At 41.5% G+C, this 23,295-nt stretch overlaps 1 protein-coding gene across 2 annotated transcripts in view; it reads right to left on the bottom strand.

The window, feature by feature from the left end:
- The window catches only part of NFATC3 (nuclear factor of activated T cells 3), a 64,350-nt gene extending 42,443 nt beyond the window's left edge, over window positions 1-21,907 (bottom strand). For both annotated transcript variants that reach the window (XM_059481207.1, XM_059481208.1), the window contains exons 1-2: window positions 21,667-21,907; window positions 5,288-6,407 (exon numbers count right to left, since the gene is read on the bottom strand). In XM_059481207.1, coding sequence (XP_059337190.1) covers window positions 5,288-6,407; window positions 21,667-21,766 — 1,220 coding nt within the window. In that variant the 5' untranslated portion in view covers window positions 21,767-21,907. The remainder of the gene's footprint in view (window positions 1-5,287; window positions 6,408-21,666) is intronic.
- Window positions 21,908-23,295: the final 1,388 nt, after the last annotated feature.

Here is a 23,295-nt window from a genome sequence, read left to right as displayed (position 1 = left end):
GATTAATGCAGGTCTCAGAAAGCTCATACTCATATATATCACATCAAGACTAAAGACTTTGGAGAGCAGCAGCTATTAAAGGGAACTCAGAGCTAAAGAAAGAACCCCTTGGCAGCATTTTCAGCAGAAACAACAGCATTTGAAGGTATCATGTAATTGATTTTATCAATATTAATCTAACAGATACCTTCTTCTCTGCAACCATTACCTCCAAAACAGAACTGACTGATGAGGAAACAACTGATGTTCAGCATAAGAACAGCCAGACATGTCCAGAAGGTTTTGAGCATTCAGAGCTGTAAAAGGCAGGGTGTACTCATGGGTGACTCTGCCCCTCTGCCATAGGAAGAAGCCTGGGGCAGAAACAGGATTTGCTTTGACTGTGGCTCCAGAGCAGTGTGTGTGGGACACAAGGAAGAACAAAGCCTATGGGACTCATTAACATAATTCAGCTAAAAACAATTACCTTCCACTTGTAGCACTGTTTTTGAACACAGGTGCAACTGACACAAAAACTCATTTTAGCCACTCTGTATGAAAATGTTCCTACCTCCTTGTAGCTACTAATTCTAGTAGCAACCTTTCAAAGATACCCCTTAGTACCTCCAGATAGTTGTGAAAGTTCACTGGTTGAGATTCCCAAATCTACTAGAGAGATACTTTTATTAACTTCTGGTTTCAGCAAAAATAATTTTCCACTTAAAACTCCTCCCAACATTTCAAAAGAGAAAAAGCTCACTGACCATACAATGGCTATTCCACATTTTTTCCTCATCCCAAGTTTTTGCAGAGATGAACCCACAGTGTATTCTGCGACAAGTCAGTGTTGCAAGACAGCAACCCCCTGAGAATTTCAAATCATAACTATGATCCAATACTATGGTTTTCAAGGTCTCTTGCAGAGCCAAGATACTGCTGTGGCTGCTCTTCACTGCCTAGAACAAAGCCATATTCTCCCTGATGGTGAAATTCTGAAGTTAAGGGATTTGGGGCCATTCCAGCTGCCACAGTGGCCTATCAATAGACTTTATTCATCTGTTTACATTCATAATACCATTCTGCTCCTGGCAGAACAGTTCACATTGCTGTCAGAGTACTGGTACAGTGAACTGCCATGGGGAAATCTCTGTTCCATCATCCCAGAGCAAAGCAGAGAGAGGAATAACAGGTACAAGCACTAAGGTCCTGCACTAAACACTACCTGAATTTCCCTGGATTCAGTAATGGTGTGCAAACATTACAGTGATAGCGTTGCTTATTAAAAACCTGAAAGGGTCAAAGTTCCTTTGCTTGTCTCACTTAAGTGGGTTCTTATCTTCAAAGTCAGTCATTTGCAAACATTTTCATTTTAAAGTTTTGCTAGTAGAATAGCTGGTGTTATTTCTATTTATCAGAAATAGGTGATAAATACTTGGCAGACTAACTTCGTCTATAGAAATCTTTCAACCTGAGTGCAGTTCTTAAAATTAAGACTGAAGGCCCAAAACAGTTATGATAAAAATAGGACAGAATTCTGTTCCTCTCTATTCTTTGGATTTCCAAGAGAAAGATTCAAACAAAAGAAACAGTTTCCTCAAGTATTCCACTATCTACCACTTTATGTAAACTATTTTTTTTCCTGAATGAGTTAATTACATTGTCAGCCATCCTAGTTTTCAGCAGTAAAATACTCTCAAGCTACCATTACATGTCCACCATTAAAATGATTTCTGAGCTGTAAATATGTCTGTTAAAGCCTGTTTGTTCATTACCACTAGGACAAAAAAACTATTTGATGTCCCATCACTTCTCAGTGTCATAGATTAAATTAATGACAAAACAGTCTGGAGACAAACACCAATTTATGTAGTAGTTTTGAAATCAATGTGTAAGTCTCTGTGAATTCCATGAGGCAAGTAAAGGAAACTAGGTCTTATTTCAAGATTTTTGACCATTAATGAATATTGCCTGGTTATCTTCCAGACACAAAAGCACCATTTGTTGCCATCAAACACCGTGGGGCTAAACAAAGAAAAAAAAAAAGAATGACTCATTAAGTTTACTACCCTGCAAATGCCTGTTTGCTTGAGACACAAATTAGATTCTCAAGATCCACTTGACCAAACCTAAAATCTACTGTTCCACTAGTCATTCATGTTAAAATAGAAAGTTTAAAGCAAAAGATAATCAAGGCTTTTAAAACGCAAAAATACCAGAACTGCCATGATTTCCAATTGCATCAGAGAGCACTTTTCTAACAGCCCCATGTTACCTGCACCAGGGCTGGCCATGCCTGTGATGGTCCTTAACTCCACAATGCCACAACCAAGGTCAGCACCAGCAATGCTCCTGATCTCTTATGAATTGTACTTGCAGAGTGAAGTCCTCACCAAAGGTATTGTATTTTATCACCTGCTCAGCAGAGACTTCTAGGTGATCTCTAGACTCTTTTTATTCCCCTTGTTCGAGTAAAAAAGCACTGTAAAACAGACCTTTTTTTTCACTTTCTGGAACTCTTACAACTCAAACTCAAACAGCAAGTATGAAAGAAAGTGATAAAATCAGCACATTTGTGGAATGCTGGAGTAAAATGCTAGTGGGAAGGTTGCATCTACTATCACTACATTAAGATCCCAATAAAGGGTTTTTTAATTGGAAGGGAAGGAAAACATGAGAAACATGTCTTTCCCATCACCCTGTGGGGAGGCTGAAAGAAAGAGGTAACTTAAACAGCAACCAGAATAACTATGTAATAAATAAAATTACCGAGTTGCTGAATATTCTGCAGAATGACCAACTGAGTCTGCCATCACAGCAGGTGAGTGACACCATCAGCAGCCACCTGCACTATTCCCTGTTCAGAAGCTGCTGCCCAGCTCTCTCACTTGGAGGAAGGAATTGCTGCAGTGGCCCTGCCCAAGCCCTTGCCCACACTTCTTTTTGACAAGGAGCAGAAATGGACTTGGGCCATGTAATACACAGACATTTCTCATATGCCACTGACTGGCAGATTATGAGTTTCTGTGACCAAATAACAAGCAGTCATCAAAGAAACCAGGCTGGATGGCATGTGAAATATGACTAATGTTCAAAAGCATCTTATACATTTTTAGATTTTCTTAAGCATTGCACACTTAGTGAAAACAGAAGAATGAGGAAAACATGGTAAGGCCCGACAGATAAAATAGATAACAGATTTACAAAACTTTAGAGAGCACTCAGAGCAGAAGGTGCTACCTACACATTTCACACCACAGAACATGGAAGGCAAATCACTCCCCTTCTCCCAGGGGTCAGTTATTACAGCTGGGTGTGTACTTATTTTATCTGCTTGGAATCAATACTGCTGTTTACTTCATGCACTACTTTGTGCTTGACAACACAATCAAGACATTAACAAGTACACTATTTTTACTATATCTTGTAATTTATACTACAATTAATACAATTGTACATACATTATGGAATAAACACATAAATAACAATTACATAATTCTTTATGACAACTAATATACTCACTTTTGGTCACCATCATCAACTATTTAGAAACAGAGGGTCTTGCATTTCATTTTTATTTATAAAATGTAAGGGTCAAATTAGGTTTATAAGAATCAAAATTACAAAATACAATATGACAGAATGGAAGGTTTTACCTGCTGAAGATGCACACTGCCATAGCCCCTGAGGAACAGGTTACAACTGCTAAGTAATTCAACATTTCACCGAGGACACAGCTGCCAGTGCAGCCATTTCCACCAATTCAATAATCAGTCAACATTTTTGGCAGCAAATGCACCCAGCTTAATAGGTTCATGTAGCTTCCTTGTGTATAGGTGTAGTCTTCATTGTCTTCTGTTCGCCTATTTTATATTTACAAAAATTATTCAGTTCCTTCTTCTAAATAAAGCCTGACATTTGAAAAAATATTTTTATTTTTTAATAAAAACACTAAAATTTCTTTTTATTCAGTTGTACTCAGTTCTCTGCAGTACAAGAGGAAACAGGTATGAGCTGTCCATGTTTCAAACCACTTTGTTCATCCCACAGATCCACAGCCCGTGCCTGTTTGTTCATGACATCTAACCCTACAGTAGTGCTCACCTTTTAGGAACAATGTTAGCATGCAAGCTAACAAAAATGGCAAGTTAGGACTGCTTAGTATCCTACACAAATATAATGCAATTCCAAAATACACAAATAAGTTAAAACTAAAACATCATTGTTTTAGTTTGAATGAAAAGACTCAACAAAGAGATTGAACACCTATTATTAACAGATGGCAATGGAATTTTAAAAATCCCCAAGACTTGAAGACAGTTATCTGTTAACACAGTCATTTCAGACCTGGTAGAACAGATCCAGCCAGCAGTTTTGCATCTTTACTGTTAAATTTTACAGTAAACAAAATCCATAATCAGTTATGTGGAAGAACATTAAAGGAGAAGAAAAAAAAATACTTCTATTTACTAAAATCAGTACAAGTCTGTGCAGAGAAATTAAAACCTATGGTTATAAAATTAGGCAAAAAATAACCAAATGGCTGAATAAGTATTGTTTAAATGGATTTAGATATTAACAAGCCAAGCTGGATGACAACTTCTTAAGAATTTATACAAGCTCTATAACTTGAAAGATCACAGAACTGATCCATCTAAAAAGTGGAAAGGGGGGGGGGACTTTTTCACTCAATTAAACCAGTTCCCTCTTCTGAGTCTCCACAAATCATCCTGCTAGCACATGACAGGACTGCAAAGGGAAAAGACCTTCATAATTCTATCATGGATGGTGGAAATACCTTGGAACTACAGCCCAGACATCCATTCTTTCTGGATGACTTTCAGCATGGCATACAAATTTTTTCCTTGATTCTATTTCTAGAATTTATGAGCCCAAAGAAGTAAATTGACACAAAAACAAATAAACTCTGTACCTCTTTTGTGACCTCCCAGTTTTAGAAAATCATGTAAGTCATGTTTCCCTAGCTCTATTAACATGTCAAGTGCTCAGATTAGATGGGACTGCAAAGCATGTACAAAATCCACAGACATTTAATTCAGCTGGGCCCTGTGCATATTCCCAAACTTTACTTAAATAAAACTAATCCTATTTACAATGATCTACTGTGTTTTTAAAGATGAAGGGTATTTGGTATCTCAACTTGTTTTTTCCTAATTATAGCATCCATCTGCCTTCAACAAGTTTTCTTTAAGAAGTCTTAATGCATCACTGAAATACAAGGGCATTTGTATGTCTACTTAAGATGCACAGGAGGGGAAGGCCAGGAAGGAGCCACTGTGCAATCACTCACCGGAATATAGGGGTGTGACCAGGCTTCGGCTTGTTCCAAGTAAAGTGCGAAGGAACAGAAAGGAATTGGTCTCCGGGCAAGTCTTTTTTCAAGGTGTGCTGGGATCCAGAGCAATCATCCACTGCAGTTTCAAGGGATGATGACAAGTTACCTTGCTCTTCAGGACAGATATCTATTTTTCCAGATAAAGTGGCAGTCTGATCCTCTGAGGTCTTTCTGGTTTTTAGAGGAATATCAGTCTCTGTACAACACTGAAATGGTGAAAGCCCAGAGTTAAGGCCTTGTACATTATGAATGGAAGTGTTCAGCCACGTGTCTTCTGTTATGCTTCCTCTGGGAGAATGGCCGGGGGATGGAGTTGGAGAATGGTGAGGAGAGAGAGAACCAGCATAGCAAATCTCAGCACTGGAGTGGCGGCGTTTCCCGCAGGGGGATGTAGGTCTGGATGAGGGCCTTGATGTTGGTCTGGGGCTCAGCCAATTTTCATCTGTAATACTAGTTCTAGGAGAGTGACAGGGAGACTGTCTGGGGGACAGGGCATGCCCAAAGCCATAAGGCTGCTGCCACGATTCATCGCTGGGACCTCTCGGAGAACCACCAGGTGAAGCCAAAGGAGAGCCAAGGGTAAATCGAGCAGCTGCTTCATTCAGCTCTGAGTCTACATCGTCATACACATGGGAAATGGATTCACAAGAGGAAGCATCTGAAAACCAACTCCTGGATGAAATGCTGCTGGCAGGGCTGGGACTAAGGGATGATTCCCTGTACGATGGCTCAAGAGGAAGATAGAGATGGTCCCGGGAAGGCCTTTCCATATACTCATTTTCTGTGCCATTTGTGTGTAATTCATCTTCACTGGCCTCAATCCCCTGGTGACAGTTGGGTGAAATCGATGTGATTTGAATGCTGGGGCACTCGAAGGGTTTGGGTCCACCTAGTGGACTGTACTTGGATTCTGGTACCTCACAAGTGCCTTCATAGTTCTTGTGACTCTGAAATCTTGTAGGAGAGGAGTGAGACTGCAGTCCATGGCGAGGAATACAAATTGGCTGGTTGACAGAGGATGATGGCTGCTCTACATTAAAGATGTATATGGATGCACAGTCATCTGACTCAAGATCTGAAAACGAAATTAAAAAAGATAAAAAAAGTAGTAAGAGTCAGAATGCAATACTTGGATAAATGCCATAAACAAAATCCTTTGCTTCCCAGACTGTTATTAACATCCTAGACATTTCCCATTACACTAGTTACACAAAATAAAGCTAATTCTTAATTTTAAGTTTTCCCCAGTCTATTTTACAACTAAATATGACTACAGTATGATTTTCTATCATATATCCTGTTTTCAATCAGATTTCACAGTTTATACACATCTTCATAAAGAAATTATAATGCAAGCAAAAAAAGGGGTTAAAATCCTGAAAGGATCTAAGCTTGAACACTCAATTCAAACTTCATCTTTCATAACTGTATTCCACTTATAATTAAACATTTTTAATCAAAAATCATTAAAAGTTTGTCTTTTTGACACAAATAGGATGAAGGTACTTTCTGCAAGTCCCGTCAACACTTACAAGCACCAGAACATCACATCCATAATATTGATCTACTTTAACAACAGAAAGCATCTCACAGTGACTCAAGCTTGAATGAAGATTATGAGCTACTAAAAACATTCAACCAAAGGAGGCCTAACAAGGAATATTACTAGAGATACTAATATACTGTATTCCTAAGATATATTTTTTGTAGGTTAGAAAACTCTCAAGTGCCTACGCTAAATAGCATTTTTCAGTGCAGTTGTATCAAGTTTGAGCACAAGTTGTTCAGCAAAATAAGTCAAAACAAAATATTCTCAGACCTCACTAACTTATCCAAAACACAGGAAATATTCCAAAGAAAAACAAGCAATTGAGAAGGAGTACAAGTCCCGTTAACAAAATCAGCAACTTTGTGTCACAGAACTGAAGCAAATTTTCTTGCCCCATTTCTCAATATTAAATTAACTGCCAATAGGAGACATTTGTCTGAAACAAAAGTAGAAAACACATTTTTTTTTTCTTATTTTGCAGGTATTGTGATTCCACTCTTGTTTCTTTTCACTTGTAAATAGGGTTGTCACTCTTTAATTTTCCACAAATCCAGGCTAGATGACATAAATTGCATATCTAGGTATTAGTTCTTTTTTAAAAATTATTTTTATCCCGAGTACCAGCAGACTAATAATACTTGTTTTAAAATAAATGTATTCTCTCTCACAATCAGTTAAAATATCCAGACTGGAAGCTATGTATTTTAGCCCTTTACATGACAAAAAACTTAGTATGTTAATGAAGTCAGTCTATTTCATTAATAGCAATCAGCTTAAAAATAACTAAAACAGAAACAAAACATCAGCTCCTCAGAGACAGGGAAGCATTTTCAAATGAAGAGAAAGCACATTGTTACCAAGGAATGGACTACACTCCTCAGACTTCACAAAAAAAACCAAAAAAGAAAAGGCTGAAGGTTCATGACCAGGGAGCAACTTTATAAGAAATCTATTGAAGGAGGCATACGTTGCATTTAAGGAGTACTTAGCAATATTATAAACACTGCATGATTTTATACATATTATGGTTATGTATGACAATTATCCATATTATATATCATTAACTATTACTATATGTGTTAAGAGCACTGAAAATCAGCATAAGTTGATTTCTAAATATGCACACACTGAAAGAATCAGAATTCTCAGGAAGGACTACAGCACATATCACACACAATTAACACAAGCTCAGAAGCAAAACTGCATTTCCCTGTTCTTTCACTACGGTAACATTTTTTAAAACTTTACTTGAGGGTCTTTTTGCTGTTTTCCATCACAAAACATGACATGCAGACAGTATTGGTTCTAGGTTTTCCACATTTATTGGTGTATTAATGTGCAAGATCACAGATATCTGTTTCCTAACTCAGCATTAATAAAAGCATAGATCTAGGGAAGAAAAAGGCAATCCTATGAAGGCTATAATATACCTTATCAAAACTTAGAAATAAAACAGTTACAGCCACAGAACTTTTAAAATTAAAATTAATAATAATAATAAAGAAAAACAGCAGTTGGAAGTCTTCAAGCCCTGTGTGTAACCATTTACTGTCATTAATTGTTTTAGGAACAGTAGCAGCACATTGTTTGCACTAAACCTCTCACCACTGCAAAGAGCCTTATTCCTTTGCACCAATAATCAAGAAATCTTAAAATATTTAAGACAATTTCTCTACTTTCAGTGTCGCAGGGATTTACAAAAAGCAGATGTACATTGAGAATTTAACTTTCACAATGCTGAGGTGGAGAGATCAGACTAGCACAGAATTACCAGCACCAGCTGGGAAGAACAGGGGCAGAGATGGAGCAGACAGGAGACAGAACTTTTGGGACTCAGGTTTCTGTGGTCCCTGTCCTGAGTTTGGCTGTGCTGGCTGTTACCCCTCCCCAGCTGCACACACAAAACAGGAAGCAAGAAACCTAATGAATATCCCATCCCAAAAGCACACTAAACACTGTGAACACAACACAGTTTGAAGTCTAAATCACCCACATAATTTTCAGACTCAATTGATAAACATGTAGATTTATTTCAGTCTGTGCACACAAATCCTCCCCCTTACAGTTCATGTGTTTAAATAACCTGTTAGCTGCTCACAAAAAGGACAACACTAAGACCTTCACAAATCATGTCATTAATTCTACTAGATTATTTACCAGATATTATTTTTGTCTTAATAAAGATTGCAGAGCTGAAAGAGCCCTCTAACCTATCTTAAGGAACCAGTAAACATACAAACAAGCATACAACTGGGAGGGAGGGGGAAAAGAAAGAATGAAAAAAACTTTGTTGATAACCCTTAAAAGAGAAAGCAGTGAGAACAGCACAAAACAAATCCAACATGGGGCTTCCAGAAGCAGAGGGCAAACAAACAAAGGAAAGCCTCAAAATAGGCAAGTGTAAGGAAAAAAGTTATGGAGAAGCCCAAGGGAAAAAAATGGAGTTCTGGAAATCTGGTTACTTCATAGGAGAGCTATTACATGCAAACAACCCTACTGGGGGAGGAAAGACAGTAAAGAAGTTGGCCAAGTCATGAGGCCTTCACTGACCATAAAATATATGAAAGCACTCAAGACACAGAAACTGGGGCAGCCTACGAAGGTAAAGCACAAAAACTACCACAAAAACATGGGGGCAAGATGACAAAACAGACACAGCAAAATACACAGAGCAAGAGAAGTAATGCCATTCACCTCAAATCCCCTCATGCCACTGAACAGGCAGGGGTGCTAAATGCTTTTGCTTTGGTAAGGCCAACAGAATAAACTGCTAATAAAGATAACAGCAATGCAGAGTAAAGAAAACTGGACTCAATAAAAGGTTAAAAAATAATGAAGGATTATGGGCCAATAAGTTCAACTTCAGTTTTAGAAGTAGTATTAATAGTTTATTTGTTCCAGCAAGCATTTTAAAGGAGACAAAGAAACAAAACAAGTCACTGTTTCCTAAGAACAAACCACGTCAAACACATTTTCTTTTACAATCAAATGAGATCTTCTGGACAAATGGCATAGAAAGAAACTCAGCTTTGTTTTTACTTACTAAGACTTTTACCACTGAGAAGCACAGAGAAGCCATGAGTCTTTAGAAATTTACTGGAGTCTTCCTCCCCACCCTGCTGAGATCAGGTTCAGTACTGAGGGATCACAAAAATGAGCAGATGCTCTATATTCACAGTGTATAAGATAAATAAAGCTGCAGACTTCCATTGCAATCTTACATCAGGCATGTGTGTCATCCACTGTCAATGAGAACCAGAAGGTTGCTCATTTTGAATGTACATTTGCTGCTGTCTGGAAACAGCCTCGTGTACAGAAGCTCCTGTTCAGCATTAAAACAATGCTGGCTCATCCCTAACTAAGCTGCTAACTACACTTCAACATAAGCTGTCTAACTGGGGAATATAATTAAATAATATCCAGAACAACTGCTTCTAAAGTACATTTTGCTTGCTACTTGCTATATCAGAGTGCACATTCAGGACCAGCAATGCTTGCCCACCAGTTGTTCACTCCCCAGTGCTGTACTGGCACATGCACATGTGCAGCTGTGCACTCAGCCAGATTTCTCCAGAGAAGGAAGGTCAATTACTATCAAATGTCTGAACACGAGCCCTGTGCCAGAATTATCCAAATTGTTTTATTATTCTAAGTTTATAAGCCCATAAATAAACATTTTCAGACAATAGGAGTTGCTATAAGGTACGAAGAAAGTGCAACTTGACCTAGGTTTTATAAAACTACTACTGTGAAAACAGGATCAGCAATCAAGTCCTTTAAATAGCATGAGGAAAGACCTGAACACTGACACAGACATCATGTGTGCTCTCAGGCAAGTCTGTCTCACAAGCTTCAAAAAGAATGACCAACTCTTCTGTTTTCCACTTCTGTCATGACAGTTACCATTACCTCTTTCTGAACACAATGGTTACAAAAATATTTGTAAAAAGGGACAAAGAGCATATGTGGCAGGTTTTTTATTTCATTACTCTGCAGGTTTGCACAAGTTTATATATTTCTTGGGATGAAGGAAGAGTCTTAATCTTCACAGGGAACACAAAATAGTCATTAATCAATAGTTTTTATTTTGTGTACTTAAAAACACAATTGATGAGAGTTCTTGGTATACTATTGCACTAAAGCTCTATAATTGGATATTTAACTCCAGTTTTCCATTACGAGCTATCAGTTCTCCAGAAACACTTCCTACAAGCTTAAACATCAGCTTAAAAAATTCCACAACCCCATAGTGAAACATAGCAATGTATTAGTTTATAAGGAGTACAACTGACTGGCAAGCCAAATATGGTACTGAAAAAGAATAAATTGTGAAAAAAATTAAGGTAGCAGGGTGGAGTAGGGGGAAACATCCTTCTAGACCAAAGTTAGCAATACATGAAGTACTGCAAGTTTAAGTTTTCAGAAAGGGATGATTTACAACTCTCATTTTACGAAGCAGTTTACTCTCTTTGATGGTTTTGTGCTCTGTTTCATGGTCATGTCAGATTACTCAAAAAAGGATAAAAATGAACTTTACTTTTGTCAATCATGTATGCCAGAAGCTGTTCTGTTGTGCCAGTCACAATTTCACTCATTTTCTTTTGTTAAGTAAGTATACTGGAAATGTAAAAGAAAAAGAACCTTCTCAACAGTGGGAGCTCTTCAAGGAGTCTTTTCCAATTCTAATCTGGATAAGAATTCATTATCCTTTGTAGAAATACAGAAGAATAAAGAAGCTGCAGTAGTTTAAGCAGTTTAAACAAGAGAAGAATCCAGCATATCAAATGTTTACAACTGACACTGACTAAAATAAGAACATACTGGCTCTCGGGGTGTAACTACACTAAGGTTTTTTGAGCAACAACCACCCTCCCACACACCTTCACACACCAAGGGGGAGGGGAACTGAGAAGAGATGTTCTTTTAACACAGATGATTTTGGTAATCATATTTACAGTGCACTAACACCTGTATATGTACAACTGACAGAATGGCAAGCTTTAGGACATGGGAGGAAACAAGCAACCAGGACAGGAACTGCAGGTGTTCACTATCAAATAAAAACGTAACATGCAACTAAACAAACCCTTAGGCCACAGCCTGGTATGCATTTAAACTAGAACTGCTGTCTTAGTGTACATCCAGCTTCACACTGAAGTAATGAAATTACATTTCAAATAGGGAAAGAACAGCTCTGAGCTACATTGCTAACAGGTTATGTACAAGGCAGGTAAAGAATTCCACTTGTAACTGTAAGATTCAACAAGAATTAGTCACTCTAAGTTCAGTTACAAAACAGAAAATAACAACCGGATGCGCTCAGCAGTGTTTGTACCTGGGCCTTCTCCAGCTCTCCTGCTATCTCTGGTTGATATGAAGCATGTCTTTAAATGACAACTTTTTATATAAAGCTTTTGGTTGAGTACTTAAGGATTATTCATTAATACTCATAAGAGGTTAAAAAAAATCTGCTTCTTGCTTTAGAAGCCTCCAAGTTCTGTGGACTCCTCTATTTTTAATCTGTGGCTGTATCATTCAAGAACATGGTACTTCACTGCATAATAACCTTGTAGACAAAACAGAAGCTGCTGCCCTCCAGTTTGATGAAACCTCATTGTCATTCACTGTCAGATCAAAGGTAATCTTAGCATGACCCAGTAGTTCAGAGACATTAGTGTACAGCCTTTTGGAACAGCACAGAGCATGGGCACAGCAGGTACTATCACACAGCATGAGCAGCCATCTGACACTGCTGCTCTGAACATGAACTCTCTTATTCTATGATCAGGTGTTAGAGTCTGCAAAAGGACTGCAGCCCTGCAGCCCCACAGCGTTTCAGATGTGTAGATGTGAGACCTGAGAGAAGCCTGATCACTCCCAAACTGGTGTGCTGTGCCTGACCCACTGGAAGTACACTGAGCATAAAGGTAAGTGAGAAGATTAGGCAAATACCGAGTGAAGGGAACAAGGGAATTAATCGTGGGCTGTAATTGCCAGCAGGCCAGGTTTGCCTAGATTCTTGCTGCTGTGGGCCAGTTTACCATGCACAACTTTTCCTTTGTGGGGGCAAAACCAACAGGCTCCATGGAAAGGCTCTCCAGTCAGTCAAACAGAATCAACTGAAATCCTCACCTAACTCCTACATGGATGCCTTTACCACCAACTGACTTCTAACACAACCTTGCTCACAGCAACCTGCTGCTCTGTACAGAGACACTGCCAGTTCACTGCTCCAGCCCTGAAGCAAGCACTGAGCAGAAACCAAACTTGCAAAATCAGGTGTTAAGCAGGGCTGTATCAAAGAAAACAGACAGGAGCGTGCAAGAAAATTTGTATTTTAGTTGACAGGAGAGTTTGGTGACACAGAGCAGGGTCTTTGTGCAAACTGGTAGAAAAGGAGAGCAGTAAGCCAAGGCAAGATGTGTGAGTAGGGAGCAGTCACACAGTGGAGGGGAGACTGAAATGGGGGCATTCCCTTTCTGATTATCAAACAGAGCATGACACAGAGATTAGAACTGGTATCAATAATATCTGAACAAACTCGTTTGGGAACTCTTCACACCTCGGCCAAATCACACTGTACTGCTGCAGCTGCCTGCACGGCAGAGGGCAAACCATTCCACAGCAGGCACTCCTACCACACAGTTAACTCAGTATTTCAAACCATCAATTATTACAACTTGTCACCAATATTATAATGCAGTGGACTTCAGGTGCATTAAACTCACAGGCTGTGTACATCAACTGTAATGAGCCAGAATGACAATGTGAAACTGCCTTGATGCCAGAGGCCTTTTCCCATCTGCTTGCATGAATGTAGAATCAGAAACACCTTGAATTCACTTTGCTAGATTGATACAGTAAAAGGCAGAAACATGAATCAGCCAAATGAAAAAGAGGAGGCTGAAGCTCAGCACAAATACCATTTTTCTCAGCAAGGTTCAGAATGACACCCCAAAATGTAGAGATGGTGATATTAGCCACGTGTAACTTTGCATCTCTTCCCAGAGTCCTAAATGGCTTGTGTTTATTCCAGCAGGACTGGAGGTATCACCTCATACTGTACATCAGCCTAACTCCTGCCCCCAACACAAAAAGCTTGGCAATTTGAAGGACAGCAGCATTTGCTCTCAAAAGACTAAACATGACAAATTGCACTGATGAAACACAGAGACCTACATCAGTTAAAGAAGCTCTGCAAAATACAAAATATTGACAGATTTTCTTAGTAGTTCTTTGGATTAAATAATGTATTTCGTTATGGCCTTGTTGTTTGAATACAGTTATCCCAAATGACACTATTAAAGCCTTTTGTAATCAGTTACTGAATCTCCTCCTTCGTGTCCTTGACTTAGGGAACAACTTCTAGAAAGCATCTAAAGACACACATGAGCAGCTATACATCACTGCAGATATTAGTACAGGCACTATGCAGCCATCAAAGCAATGAATCATTGTCACTAACAGTTAATAAATGCAACATGACTGGATTAGCAGTTTGTCATTCTGTCACACTTTCATTTTGGCTATGAAGACACAGAGGGCTACTCTGTACAACAACTTGAGTTAAAAGGTGACAGCTTCTGCCCCAGCCCAACAACAATCAGGCACAATTTCACTCCCCCTCTAGCACAGAGCAAATACTACCTCTCTCAAAGTATGTGTAAGTTATCCTTCCATTTTTCCCAAAACCATTAAAACCATTAAAATGTGGGATTAAAAAACCATTTCTCACAGCATTTGTTCCCAAAAAAGCAATGTTAGCAGACATTAAACCATGAAGATTCTCATTAACTCTCTCCATCAACCTGCTAAAAAAAAAACAGAAAACACCAGAAATATTCAACTCCATTGAAGAATTTTTTCTATATTAAAAATATTTCTCACTTTTAGAAGTGATGACTCATCTTCAAAGTGCAGCCTGAGAGACCATTTTTAAGCATGCAATTCCTATTAACTTAAATATTAATATAAATAATATGATACAACATTTTTGGTATTAATAAATTAGCTCTAAGTACTTGCTCATGTCTTTATCTACAAACATCTTTCATGCAACCTCAAATGAAGGTTTTGTTTCTGCTTGAAAAAAACCCACCAAAATCATCACACAATACCAAATCAAACCACACACAGAATTCTATTTTCATGACTTTACTGCTGAAAGGTCGTGGGTTTGTAGTCAGATCTCCAGAAAGTTTATTCTTCTCTCCTTCCAGCAGACCTGCAGTGCTTTAGATTCAAATTCATCTTCCCTGAATGACTTTGAACAGTTCTATGATTTTTTAATGTTCTCTTTTGCCAGTATTTCACAAGAACACTCACAGATGGATGTACTAAAGGTAGAAGAGAACGCTGCCTTCTTAATAAGCTTGCTCAGTTTTACTTAGCCTTACTGATCCTTTCACTCATCTTGAATTCCACTGTCATTCGAGCCCACATGGCATGCCTGGACAAATGCAAGGACTTGGATGCTGTTTTACTGGCTGGGCTCCCTGCCAAGGCTGCTCCACGTACCTCCCTGGCCCACTAGGGCGGCTTGAGGCAACAGCTCCCGTATTTACGTTATTGCTGGGAACAGCCAAACTGCTGCTCGCTATTGACCCAGGCCCATCTACTCCAATTTATTCTCTCTCATTCACAGCAACATCACAGAGCTGCCTACACTTCAGGTGGCATCTCACAAACCGCTTCCAGTTGGACAATGCAGACCAAAGTAATGGCACCATCATGTTTTAAGCAGTGGGCTACTTTTTACTTGGAGAAACTGCAAGGAATTTATACTTTTCAGAAATACGTAAGACAAAAGCACTAGCCCAAATGCTGACCTGTATCTGACCATCTCCCTCAGCCCAAACCTCAGGATTTGTTTTCATTTACAGTCTGCCCACAATTCAGTTGGGAAGAAAGGGGACAGAGAGTGATGTGCAACTATGAATTCACAAACAAAATAAGTGACATTTTGTCAAACTGGGGACCTTTTAAAAATCCCTGCAATACATAGTGACTCACTAGCTAGTGACTCTCAATGCAGTATGTAGTGATCAAAGAACCATACTGCCAAAACAGAAAAGTTATCAAATTAGATTAGCTGCAACTACAACTGCTTTGCAACACCACACAAAAGATTTTGGTATTTTCCCTGAATAGTCTCATCCTGGTCAAGCTTCATTCAAAGAGGCAAGATTTAATTTATCCAGAATACTGTGAAAAATCACAACGTACTCAAACATGTCAGCTTGCCAGGATTACCATCTTAATCTCTTACTTTTAATTGCCAGGCAATTCTTGACTCCATTGATAGCACTTTAGTAAACATTCTCCTTTGGTCTTTCTCAGTGTTTCTCTAAGCTATCTTGAAGTCACAAGACCCTCTGGTTTTGGCCAGATGCAGCTGTTTGGTTTTCCCTCCTCCCCCCTATCAGCAGATTATATAACCACAGCCTATATGACTGATTTGCATTGTGTCCCTGTGTGTCAATCTTTTACATGCAGATACCAGCATCCACCACCTTGTAGAATAAAATGATAGTAGCTCAATTTCCTTCAAGGGGTGGTTTATCACTATATATTTAATACTCAGTTATCAGATAAATATTTCTGTTAGAAAGTGTCACTTATATCTAAGAGAGAAAAAAAATAAATGGATTCATGTAACTTATCCATTAATTCCTTTGTTGGAATAGCACCAGCTGATCCTATTCTTAACCACATGAGCACTCTTTTGTATAGCAAATGTTAACAGAGCAGCACAGACAGCTGTATTTAGATGGATGGCCCAAATTATATATATTAACCACAGTTACCATCTTGTGCAAAGACTTTCTCTCCTACCTATTTATATAGATATCCAAATCTAAATAGAATCAAAATAATTTAAAAAATAATAAAACTTCAAGTGAAACATACAGGTGTGCAAGGTAGCCTGGTAAACAGACTTCAAAAGATGTCTCACAAGCTCCTCTTAACTCAGCCAGGGAAAGCAAACTTTGCAACAGTTCTGGACCAGCTCTTTTGAGCACAAAATCAAATTTCACCAAGAGCAATCCTCAGTCAACTCACACCATAAGTTCACAGCTACTGCCAGCACCCAGCCCTTCATTTCCCACTCAATCTAATTATAAGACTACTCTCTCTTTTTTACCACAATTTGATTTTATTAAGATTATTTACCTTAATCACAACCTCGGGGAAAAGAACAAAAAGTTCAACCATGCTGCAAACTCCCGTCAACAGCTTAGACAGTTTTCTACTCTCTACCAACAATCCCTGAGAGCAATACCTGTCATGAATGCACATTTAGGAAGGGGAAAAGGATACTTCACATATTAATGACGAAGGCAAAGCTATAAAGACTAGTATTGTGGTGGTGTTTCAGTATAAATCAATGGTTTTAAGACTTCTATGGCACACATAAATGAAATAACACATACATAGTGCCAGTTTTCACTACAAGAGAACTCTGCCTAGCTGAGGGAAAATCCAGCAGCCATCATCACTTCAGAGCACTTGGTATGTGGGCAGGAGACAACTGCAGAGCAGCCCAAGCAGCTCATGGATGCTCACAGAGAAAGGTCTGACACGAAAACCTTCAGAAAAATCAGGCATTACTCTAACAGTCACTATAGCAAAATGTGCATTTCAGTCGAGCTATCCAGTAACAAACCAATAACCCACCAGCTCCAGGAAAAAAATCTCAGAGGAGAACAGGAGTACAAGTTTGTAAATCAGTGAAAGAGACAAATCCAAACACAGTGTCCGTATGCAGAACGAGGCTGCAGCTCACAAAGATGTTTTGAACAGTTGCTAAATTCATCACAGAACTGGGATGGTTTTTATACTCTTCAGAAGAAAAGTAAGAGATATCATAAGATTCATTTGTAACAAGATTACCAAACAACATTACCTAACCAAATGTTAAGTCACAGAAAATACGAAGAACCCATTTTCATCTTGTTTCATAAAATAAAATAAATAAAATAAAATAAAATAAGTACTATGAACCTGAAGCCCAAGGAGGGTAGTTTGATCAGTTCTTTTAAAGCACTCATATTGTGGGAAAGCAAATAAACAAAATCAACCAAGGAAGATTATTTACATGGAAATATTAACTTCTCCTTCTCTACTTCATAATCCAAGAACAAAAGGTAGAAGTTAAGGTGAAACTCATATTACTGTTTCACGGGGTAACAAAGCATTAGCCCCTCTTTAGCTCTTAGGATACTTAATCAGAAATAACAGGAACATTTTAGGCAGGAGGCTGAACAGCAGCATCAATAACTCATCTGTAACTCTTCATTTCTGCATACTGAACAGTTTGCAGCCTCTAATTTTAAGTTAGTTGTGATTTCATATACCAGGAAGAAATAGTTTTGCATGACACAGAACCCTGTAAGATCCCAAATTCTCAGCTTAGTAGTATATACTCCAAGTACAGCTTTTACCTTGTAGAAACTCATTCTTTTAAATAGAAGACGAACCCCTAAAATACAACTTCAGAAAATTTTACAGCAACTCATATTTGCTTTCATTTTGATAAGTTTGGCATTTAAAAAGTATAACGTGTCCTCAGCAGCGTGAAAAACTCAATGCGGTTTAATTGCCTAATAAATTCTAGACAAATTCACCCAAATTACACGGAATAGAATTGCAAAACTGGTGGTGGTGAAGGGAATCGGGGCACCATTACAAAAGCATTCCAGCTAATTCAGTTACTCCAGTGTCACCCATTACATCCCAAAGGTCCCTTCACCAAAAAGCCCAAACCAGAGGGCACATCAAACACTGGCACTGACAGCTGCAAGCCAGTGACATCTCTCAGACTGTGCAGCACCTGAACGTTCCGTGATGCACGGGCTGACTGAGACATTCCTGATACAAGGTGGCACAATGCAATCGGATGCTACTGCAGCTACCCAAACTTTTGCAACAAAGAGCAAAGCAAAGATATTTGGTTCACTTCAGAGTGATCTACAGCATCACCTTTGGGAACTGGAGGCTTGAATTCCTTGGTCATAAAAAGATGAAGAAAGAACTGTAGCCAGAACTGTACCAAACACTTTTAGCGCTCAACACTACAAACCCAAGTGACAATTTCTTTGTTCTTTGGGATAAGAACACTGAACAAACAGAGAAACAGAAAGCAAGTTTGCAGAAACTCTTGCTCAGTACCTAACATCCACTCAAAAGCAGCTGAAGAGCTTTTGAGAATCTTTAATTTAGCAATTACCTGAGCAAATTTTTACCTCCACTCAAAACCTACTGGAAATGGGCTACCCCTTTTAATTTCAATCCAAGTATTGTGCAAAGATTGCAGTATTACACTAGGGATTGCAAGCATCTTCACACATCTTTCATGCATTCTCCTCTGCAGCAGGAACTACAACTTTCAGATCAAGCAAAGAAGCACTAATGCAGAACACAGGTCTCAAGTCCTGCCACTTAGCACAAAACTACAAATGTCAGTCCTGATATCCTGAAACCCACTGAAATTGTTCTGTGGATAACTAAAGTTCCCAGCTGATTTCTCTTACTGTTCTTTTAATCTTTAATATCATAAAAGGGATAATCTTCTGCCTGGCACTAGCACTTCCTTAGTAGTTCAGATACCTAAAGTATTTCAAGGAAATGAAAGAATAGCTCACTTTGCCTTGCTTTTGATTACAAATACAGTTAAATATAAATATGAAACTGTATATACTTACATGTGTACATATATAAAAGAGTAAAATCCTCACAACAATAGTCTCAGTATAAAAGACACCATTAACATAGATTTCCATGTTATTTGCACAAGAACTTAGTACCAGACACTTCCTTCATCCAAATGCCAGTCTCAAACTTTTAGAGACAAAGCACGAAGGATCTGAATGTGTTTTTAGGTGTTCTCCACGATCATGGAAAACTGAGTAATTTTAGTATTATTTCTTTCAAATTAGGCAACTTTCCCTGTGACCTACATGTTTTATTATTAGAATACACCCTTCGCTTACTTTGCAGCACAACAGACATCACCATTGAAGGAAGTGATATGGGATTATGAAATAGATGCTTTAGGGAGCTCTAAGAACTTTTTTTTTTGTTCATCTAATGTATTTGGAAGAGGGGTAAAGGAAAAAATAGATTTCCAATATGGGACCTCTCATATGAATTCTAGTTCTTCATGTGTAAAATACAAGGGCAGAATGAATAGATGAGCTCTGGCAATACTTTTAACAGAGGACATGAAGGCAGAGTTCTACTCTAACCCTTTCCCCGAAGGCCACATCTGTGCACAGCAGGCAAGATCATCTCCAGAATTCTACAAAACAGTAAAATTACTTGAGCTTCACATGCAGAATTTCTTACTGAGAGCTAGAGCAAACAAACTAGTTCATGGTCCAAATATCACATTTTTAAATTTGACATAAGAACAGTTCTGACTTTTAAAGCATGGAACATTCTCTGTATTCAGAGTAATATCTGAACATCTTATTAAGGACTGCTACCCAAATACAAATAGAACAGTGAGTTGATCCCACACTAGTATTTCCAGCTTTCTGAGAAACTTCTTCTCTCATTCTCATCTGTCATCAACAAAGGAACATAGTTTAGACAACCAGTTTTATGTCAAAATAATAGAAATGGGGGTGTCAAAATTATTTTTGTTGTCATTTGTTCACATGTTTTCCATTGTTTTCATACGGTACTGTAATGCACTTATCTATGCAGAATTCAGGCCCCCTTCACAACACACACCATCTGCTATTGTACTGAGATGGAAAATAGACAAAGCCTTGCCTGATCTGAATGAATTTGCAAATTAAATATGAGCATCAAGAAAGTTAGGGATTTTTTAAGGAGTTAATCCTGAGTGCTTTCACACAGACTGTATCAAACAAATTTTTTTCTAATTAACTTAGGCAGACAACCGAGCCAAACAACATGGCTGCATCATTTAGCCTGGATACAGCCGTGTTTCAAGCTATCTTATCATCTAACACTTAGACATAAGACAGCCCATTACCAATCAAAACTTATTTCAAGTATGTTAGAAAATAAAGCACGCAGCCATCAAACTGTGGTACAGCTAAACAAGGCACAGCTGGTCCTTATTGATTCTTCACGCCACAATTCACTGGGAATACTTTGTTTTCTGCAGTTTCAAGAAATACGAGCATTTTAAAACGGGATTTTCAGGCTCCAGTACTACAAAACAAAGTAAAATGGAAGCACTCTGAGATGTATGCGTGCATCTGTACACAGGGACCCAAAAAAACCATCACATCTCGACACGCGGTGTTCGCCCGTGCAAACGTACACAAAGTCTGCAGAACACACTGGGATGTTCTATATACGGGGAACACTTCGGCTGAAACTTTTCACCGCAAGTGCCCGAGCGCTGCCCTGCTCCGGCCCCGTTAACACCTCGCTGCTCCCGGCCCGGTCCCTCCCCGGGCTCGGGGGGCGTGGGGCCACCACATCCAACCCGGGGCCTTTTCCCCGCCGGCGCCACCGCGCCCGGGGCGGCTCCTCCCGCACGATGCGAGCGCTTGCGTTTCTTTTCGCAAAGAAAGTTCTTACGGCGGGGAGAGGCCCGGCCGATCGCTGCCGAGCCCCCGCGTCCCGCGGGAGGAACGGGAGCGGCGCCGGGAAGCGGCCGCGGCCTGAGGCACGGACGGACGGCGCCGCTCCCCCCGGGCTGCCGCCTCCCGCAGCGGCAGGGCCGGCGCAGTCCCCGCTGCCCTCCCCGCCTCGTTCGGAGGAAAACAGGAACCCGAGCGACCCCTCCGGCCCCGGGGCGCACCTGCGGGCCCCAGCGGCGGCCCGGGGCCGGGCTGCCCGTCCTCGCCGAAGATCAGCCTGAAGTCGAACTCGTCGGTGGCGCCGCAGTTTGCCGTAGTCATGGGTTTGGCCGGCGAGGCGCAGCGAGACCCCGTCGCCCCTCAGGGCCGCGCCGGGTCCAGCCGGGCTGCGCTCGCCCCTCAGGAGCGCCGCATAACACCGGGCGGCGGAGGGGCCGGAGGCGGGGCGGCGGCGCGAGCGGCGACTGCGGCCCCAGCGCGAGCTCCGGTGCCCGGACGCTTCTGTCACTCGGGGGGGGGCGGGCGCCTACTACGGGCTGCGGCTGGACCCGCCCCCGCGCCGCGCCCCGGGCAGCGCCCCCCGCCCCGGCCCGCCCCGCCGGGCCCTCCCCCTTCTGTCCGTGCGTCCTCCGGCTGTCCCTCCCGCGGTGACGTCACGGCACCGACAGAGCCCCGTGACCGCCGCCCGACTGAGAGCGAGAGAGACCGCCCGCTCTCCGGGCGCCGCGGGGCCTGCCGGGAGTTGTAGGCGGCGCTCGGCGCCCAATCGGGCGCGGCCAGCGGCGCGCGGGGGGCGGGGCCGCGCGCGGGGCGCGGTGCCACGTGTCGGTCCCGCCGCCGCCGGCAGCGCCCGCCCCGCTCCGAGCCCGCTCCCGGTCCGGACCCGCTCCGTGACCCCTCCTGCACAGCGCAGACGGCCCCACGTCCGAGCGAAGGAGCAGAATTCCCTTGCGGCGTGCGGAGCGTTACGTTCTAAAACACCGCATGTGAATAGGTGGTGCTCTTGGCTCCAGCTAATGACCGGAATAATTAGGTGGGATGGCGTAAGCTGAGGAATGTCGCTTGGGTAACAAATGCTGGCTCCGGGACTCGAAGCTGTTAGCTGCTTGCCTTCCGGCTCAGTGGGAACAGCGGCAGTCAGGCAAACACAGAACCACAGAATGCTGAGCTGGAAGGGAGCCACAAGGATCCCGCAGCTCCTGGGCCTGCACAGGACACCCCAGCGTGTGTCTGAGCACCCTGTCCGAACACCCCCGCAACTCCGGCAGCTCTGGGGCTGGGAGCGCTTCCTTCGGGAGCCCCTTCAGTGCCCGGTCCGTTCAGTGCCCAGCCCGTTCAGTGCCCAGCCCATTCCAGTGCCCAGCCCGTTCCTGTGCCCAGCCCATTCCAGTGCCCAGCCCATTCCAGTGCCCAGCCCACTCCAGTGCCCAGCCCGTTCAGTGCCCAGCCCATTCCAGTGCCCAGCCCATTCCAGTGCCCAGCCCGTTCAGTGCCCAGCCCATTCCAGTGCCCAGCCCACTCCAGTGCCCAGCCCGTTCAGTGCCCAGCCCGTTCAGTGCCCAGCCCATTCCAGTGCCCAGCCCGTTCCCGTGCCCAGCCCATTCCAGTGCCCAGCCCGTTCAGTGCCCAGCCCGTTCAGTGCCCAGCCCGTTCCAGTGCCCAGCCCGTTCAGTGCCCAGCCCGTTCAGTGCCCAGCCCATTCCAGTGCCCAGCCCGTTCCCGTGCCCAGCCCATTCCAGTGCCCAGCCCGTTCAGTGCCCAGCCCGTTCAGTGCCCAGCCCGTTCCAGTGCCCAGCCCCTTCAGTGCCCAGCCCGTGCCCAGCCACCCTGGCTTGCACTGTGGCACTTCT

Source organism: Ammospiza nelsoni, chromosome 13 (genome assembly GCF_027579445.1).
Source record: "Ammospiza nelsoni isolate bAmmNel1 chromosome 13, bAmmNel1.pri, whole genome shotgun sequence".
Classification (NCBI taxonomy): domain Eukaryota; kingdom Metazoa; phylum Chordata; class Aves; order Passeriformes; family Passerellidae; genus Ammospiza; species Ammospiza nelsoni.
The sequence above is the reverse complement of the archived record's forward strand: the minus strand, read 5'-3'. Positions and strand labels throughout refer to the sequence as shown.